Source organism: Fukomys damarensis, unplaced genomic scaffold (genome assembly GCF_012274545.1).
Source record: "Fukomys damarensis isolate Sample0158 unplaced genomic scaffold, DMR_v1.0_HiC HiC_scaffold_7, whole genome shotgun sequence".
NCBI classification, from domain to species: Eukaryota; Metazoa; Chordata; class Mammalia; order Rodentia; family Bathyergidae; genus Fukomys; species Fukomys damarensis.
Window position 1 is genome coordinate 20,543,275 of NW_022900919.1, and position 6,377 is coordinate 20,549,651.

At 51.9% G+C, this 6,377-nt stretch overlaps 1 protein-coding gene across 12 annotated transcripts in view; it reads left to right on the top strand.

Moving 5' to 3' along the window:
- Slc28a1 (solute carrier family 28 member 1) overlaps positions 1 to 5,943 on the top strand; it is a 45,871-nt gene extending 39,928 nt beyond the window's left edge. For 9 of the 12 annotated variants that reach the window (XM_010621123.3, XM_010621130.3, XM_010621126.2 and 6 more), the window contains 4 exons: positions 1,883 to 1,964; positions 2,199 to 2,297; positions 2,370 to 2,481; positions 2,678 to 3,298. In XM_010621123.3, coding sequence (XP_010619425.1) covers positions 1,883 to 1,964; positions 2,199 to 2,297; positions 2,370 to 2,481; positions 2,678 to 2,750 — 366 coding nt within the window. In that variant the 3' untranslated portion in view covers positions 2,751 to 3,298. Of the gene's footprint in view, positions 1 to 914; positions 1,161 to 1,882; positions 1,965 to 2,198; positions 2,298 to 2,369; positions 2,482 to 2,677; positions 3,299 to 4,011; positions 4,796 to 5,198 lie in introns of those variants that run through there. The other 3 variants (XR_779574.3, XR_779576.3, XM_010621128.3) reach the window with 3 other exon arrangements.
- Positions 5,944 to 6,377: the final 434 nt, after the last annotated feature.

The following is a 6,377-nucleotide window of genomic DNA, read 5'->3' on the forward strand; positions in this document are numbered from 1 at the left end:
CTGAGTTCAAACTCTGTCATAACCACTGCCTGATGTGTGAACTTTCTCAGTCATTTGATCACTCTGAGCCTCCATTTATTCTTTTCCAAAATGACTGACACCATGCTGCCTTGTAGCCAGAATTAGTGCTGTCCTACTTTCTATCATTTTAGGCTTATCACATTTTATTAGTGAGGCTCTTTCTTTCTTTCTCTCTGTCCCTGTCTCTCTCTTTCTTTCTTTTTTTTGTACCAGGGATCAAACTCAACCTCACGCTTGCCAGGCAGTTGTTGTGCTGCTGAGCTACATCCTCAACCCAGGCTTCTTGCTCTAGAATTAATTTTGTATATGGGCGGAAGTACATATCTGAGGGAATTATTTCATTTCAAATTGCTTCATTTGAGTTCTTTTTTTTTTTTTGGTATCAGGGATCGAACTTGGGACCTTGCACTGTGAGGCAGGTGGCAGAATCACTGAGCTAAATCCCCAGCCCCAACTCCATTTGGGTTCTTACAACTTCTTCCTGACGCGCCAGGGATTTAGCTCAGTGATGCCACCACCTGCCTCTCAAGGACAAGGAACTCTTAAACAAAACAAAACAAAACTTCTTCCCAGGAAATGAAACAACTGTTTAGGGCAAAATGGGGGGAAAACCCACTTCCTTAATCACCTGCTCCAGGCCTGGCATTTCCCACGTGTCACAAGATCCTTATAGCTGTCTACATGTGGGGTGATCAGAAACCGGGGTGAATGTTTAAATGTTAACAATGAATTGTGGTAAGAGACATTGCCACGCCTCCCCTCCCGACACCCCCTTGCTTCAGACACACTCGTGCTATCATCTGGCCACTTTCGGAAGCGGCTCTGAAAGTCCCCCTTCCCGAGGGTCTTCACTTGCATCATCCTAGCTGCTTCTGTGTCCTGAATCATTTCAGGAATTACCTTTCATGCTCATTTTGACTTTGGGAAAGAAAGAAGTTGCACGGTGCCGGATGCGGCGAGTGAGGCGGATGAGGGTGCGCGGGGTGTTTTCACAATCTGCCTTTCCGTCATGGCGCTCGGCGGCAGCAGTCACGGATTGTATTACAACTCATAAAGATGCCCACAGAAGAGGACTCCAGAACCGCTCAAGGGTGGCAGGAACGATGGGATGAGTGTGTTCAAAGCACAGGGGAGGATTTAAAGGGGATTAATTAATGGCAGTGTGTCTTTTGCTGTAATACTTTTTTCTTCTTTTGCTGTAATACTTTTTTCTACTTTTGCTGTAATACTTTTTTTTATTTGGTACCAGGGATCGAACTAGGGTCCTTGAGCTTGCAGGGCAGGCGGCACAACCACTGAGCTAAATCTCTGGCCCTGTAATACATTTTTTAAGTGTAACCCTTCACTGTGTATGACGCATCCAAGTACTGACCCAGCCCTGCTGAGCTTCTGAGATGAGACCAGATGGGGCGCGTTCAGGGTACTGTGGCCGTAGACTTCACTGTATTTTGATGGCAGACCGGTTGATCGAGCCTGGGGGCCTCGCTCCTTGCACTGCTGCATCTCAGCAGGCTCAGCCCAAGGGCATCCGCAGTGGCTAGAGCAGCACCCTACAGTGTGGGGAAGGGGCTGCTTTCCCAGTGCCCTGAATAGGCTGAGCAGGGCCACAGTGAGGGGCTGAGCCAGGCTTCATCACACCCCAAAGGGGGGGTAGGTGAAGGATTTGGGGCAGGTGGCAGAGGGTGGCGCTGTTCCCATGGGGTGAAGTTGGAGCCGACTTAGAGCTGGAAGAGCAAGACCAGGAGGGGTGCAGAGGTTTGGAGGTCAAGAACACGGGGGCGGGTGAGACTGAGGCTGGGCTGGGGGGTGTGGGGGCCCGGCCCAGCCGGGAGCCCCTCCTCTCCACTGCCTATACCCTCAGGTCCGAGCAGAAACCCTCACAACGTTTGCCCTCTGTGGATTTGCCAACGTCAGCTCCATTGGCATCATGCTGGGCGGCCTGAGTGAGTCCTGTGTGCATCAGGGTCCAGAGCAGCGAGCAGGACCTGTCTTTGCAGGGCGGTGGGCCCCCTTCTGCAGGGAGCTTCCCGGCTTGCACTCACCTAGGCCACAAGTGGGAAGGGGAGATGGTGACACCCACCCTTGGGCCGCATAGAGGAGACAGAGCTGGGAGCAGAGCCCCCCGGTGTGGTTGGAAGCACCACTTGGCTGGCCCTGAGCTCTGTTGTCCCTTGCAGCCTCCCTGGCCCCCCATCGGAGGAGTGACTTTGCCAGGCTTGTGCTGCGGGCACTCTTCACGGGCACCTGTGTGTCCCTCGTCAACGCCTGTGTGGCAGGTGAGGGTGGGCCCAGTGGGCCCTGGGTTCAGGTGGTCCCAGGACACCGCCTGCAGCCGCTGTCCTCCACAGGCATCCTCTATGCGCCCAGGGGACCCGAGACCGGGTGCGGGGGCCTCCTGAACAGCACGCTCAGCAGCAGCAGCTTTGAAGTGTATTGGTGCTGTCGCAGGGCCTTCCAGAGGTGAGGGGCCATGTGCGGGGAAGGGGGCCATGTGCAGCTAGTGTAGCAGGGGCAGGAGGTGGCAAAGGTGTGAGGACCCAATCTGAGGAAGAGGGTTGGGCCAGAGATGCCAAGTGGCTCTCCCCGGCTGCACAGCCTGTATGCTTGGCCAGCAGAGGTGGCCTGCAGCTCATACCGCACCCTCTTGTTTTTTCAGCACCAGCCCAGAGTTGAGCCTAGCCGCAAGGGAAAACTGCTGTCGGTTTTACAACCACACTGTCTGTGCCTGATGCCTTTGCTCCTCCCCACAGAACATCTGTCCTCAGCTTCCCTCTCCAAGCCACTCCTCAGCAAGTTACACGGCCTGGGCCTCCCCAGTGCCACAACTGGGAAGGGGAGAAGGGCACTGTAAGTGTGGGGTTAAATAAAGGAAGGACCCCACCCCTCCCTGCATCCCATTTCCGTTCTCCCCAAATATGAATTCTCAGGGTCTCTCTGCCCCTGTCCTGGGTCTCTCTGTTCTTTCCCTTGTGTTACAAGTATCACACCTGAGGTCTCCTCCCTCTTTCCCTGCCCAAGCCCTGGTCTTGGTGGCTTTGCCCATTAGAGGCTGCTCCTGGAGACCTCATCCTCTACCCAGAGATGTCCTCTCCTTCCCCCCAGCGTGTCCCAAACTGGTGTCACACGGAATATCCTGTGTGAGATGTCCAGGGTTCCACAGCACACATGATTTGGAAGAGGGTGGCCCCAGTAAAGGTGGGCATTGTTAAGGCTTCCTTTTGTTTTCTTTTCTGTAGTACTGGAGTTCAAACCCAGGGCTCCACCACTGAGCTACATCCCTGGCCTAGTTTGTTTTAGTTTTAGTTCTTTTTTTTTGTTTTTTTTTTTGAGACTGGGTCTTTCTATGTTGTTCAGGCTGGCCTTGAACTCATTATGTAGCTCAGCGGTGATCTTCCTGCCTCAGCCTCCTGAGTGCTGGGATTACAGGTGTACACCGCCACTCTAGGCCTTAGTTTGTTTTTTGCTGTGGACTTGGCTGCCCTTGATGTGAATATGATATGATGTGCTTTCCCTTTCTGTTTTGCTCTCTTAGTTGAAGGTGTCATGGAACATCCTTGAGGAAGTGCTGGTTAATGTTCCAGCTGCCTTGCACAGTTGTGATTCTAGCGGATGTTCACACAGTCCCAGTTGGGTTTGGTATGCTTTAACTCAACCCTCACATTTCAGTTTTTTGAGGTTGGCACTGTTGCTATCTTTAGTTGAGGAATCAGAAGCCCAGGAGGGTCAAGAACTTGCCCAAAGTGACACAGCTAGAAGGAGGAAGAGGCAGGATTTGAATCCAGGGCACCCCGTTCCAGTCTGTGATATTTCCTTCTACATGGGCTGTGAGTGTAGGAGGTGACTTGACCCCCTTTCTGGCCTTCTCTCCCCACAAGAGAGTCTCCTGCCCAGGAGGTCTTTCCCCTGCCTTTGTTTCTGGAGTGTTTCTCGCTCACCCTCTTGGTCTTCCCACCTGTGCTGCTCTTGTCCTGGTGCTCATTTTCCCAACAGCTCTGGCTGAGGTGACTGCTGTGTACCCTGTCTCCATGGGCCTCGAGGAAGTGCACCTTCACCCCGCCTGCCACCTGACTCTTTCCCACGTAGAGGGAACCCAGGGTCCTGGGCAGCAGCAGGTCCCACTTCTGCTCTCCATGTACTGTGCTTCCAGTGGGCACTGGCCTTGTCCCTGCGGCCTGAGTCCCTAAGCCTAACCTTAACCCTTAGGCTTGGCCTGACTCACACACCTGGCCAGGCCCTTGCCCTGTACCCTGCTCCCCTCCTCCGGGCGGTCCGGGGCCTCCCTGCCTGTCTGTTGGCCTTGGTGTCACCCACTGGGTCACAGACAGTCCAAGGACAACCTGCCCCTCATCTGGAAGACTTGAGCCCCTGGGCACAAGGCTCAAGATGCTTCTGCTCCCCCCATAGTACCTAGCGCAGTGCTCCACCCGTGAGAGGGGCCAGGTGTCTGTGGAACTGAACTGCAGCATCTCGCAGAGGTCCCAGCATGCAGACCTCACGTGTGTGCATAGACTGCGGTTCCGACCCAGGAGACAGACAAGAGTTAAGGGCTCCTTAGTCCCAGCACAGTGGATTTACCCCTCTCCACACCCACCGCACTCCTTCTTTCTCTTGTACTCTCAGGAATCGGGGCTGCAGTTATGCATTCCTTAGAGGAATCACTGATGCTGGTGCCAGGTGTGCATGCATTAGTGGTCTCTGGATAGCAGCTCCTAAGTCAGGTTGCCATAGAAGTCACCCCATCGCTTCCACAGCCATGCCAGGCATTCCTAATCAATCACAGCACTCCACTGTGTCGGCTTGGTGCTGGAGGAGTCCATCACCAAGTAGCTGACGGTGCCTTTTCAGGAAAAAAAGAAAACATTTGCTATTCTTGTGCTAATAAATAGACCCAGACTGCCACTGATACTACCTTACTAGCCTAGAAGGGCCTGGTGTTCTTGCCAACAACTCTAGAAAATAAAGAGGGTGAGAAGCACCATGAAGGATGAGGTCCGTCTGTGTGAGTTGTCTATTTTACAGTAGAACGTGTTGCGAACTGTGTTTCCAGATTCCTCTGTTGAAACTGTGTTAAGAGGCGGGGCGACTGGGAGATGATTAAGTCAGAGGGTGGAGCCCTGCACAATGGACCGATGCCCTGGTAAAGGAGGCCCCAGGGAACTCCCACCCTCTTCCACCAGGAGCGGTGAGGGCAAGGAGCTGCCATCTGAAAGCCGGAGGAGCATCCTGACCAGAATCTGGCCATGCTGCTACCCTGACCCTGGGCTTCCAGCAAAGTCCCTGTTGTTTACAAGCTGCTCGGACTGTGGTATTTTGTAGAATCTGAACTGGCTAAGACGGAGCCCACGCCCTCATGACCTCATCCTGACCTAATTATCTCCCGAAGGCTCTGTCCCCAGACCCCATTGCATGAAGGCCTGGTGTTCAGAATTTGGGAACCCAATCTGGTCTATTGCACCTGCTGCGTGCCAGGCTCTGTCTGACCCGGGCACAGGGGAACATCCACAAGCCTACTATAAGGACCTAAAGGACTGGAATCTTCCTTAGAGAAGAGCCTGGGAAGGGATGGGCCCTAGAGCCACTTGCAGTGAGTAGATCTGGAGAGCAGGGAGGGGAACCAGGTCCCCAGCAGCCTTCCCAGGTGTCCAGTGGTGGCTCTCCAGTGACATTTTTTGAGGCTGTTTGCAGATTATGAAGTTAGAACAATGCCAGAGTAGAATTTCACAAAATATAGTTAAAGGATTATCTATTTTAACACAGAATACAGTGTTGGGTTACCTACAGGATAATGATAGGATCTTTTTGTTCATTTCAAGCCCAATTTAATAATAAAAATGCCATTCCTATGTATAACAAATGTACATTGTAGTAGGGCATGGTGGCACAACACCTGTGATCTGAAGCTGAGGCGGGAGGATTCCAAGTTTGGCCTAGCTTGGGCAACTTACCAAGACGCTGTTTCAAAATTTAAAAATAAATTTTTTTAAAGGTCAAGGTTGTAGCTCAGTGTTTGAGTCCTTGAGTTCAATCCCTAGTATCATTTTTTAAAAAAAGGAATGTTGCTTATTTTTATATAAACAATTTTTTGTTAGAAATGTGTAGGTTCTGCATTCCTTGGCATTTAGTGTAGTTCTAATCAATGTTCAAGTTTTACTTTTTATTCTAAATTAAGTCCTGGCGGAGTCTGGCAGTGTGCTTTCAGCCCTGTGACTCTATGAGTGACTTCATCGGGACATTTCCCCTTAGAGTGGTCAGAGATTAGCTTGGCCTGCCCTGCAGATTTCAAACTTCCGGCCTCCAGAAAAAGATTTGTTGTTTCAAGCCACCAAGTTTATGGACATTTATTCTAGCTGCTGTAG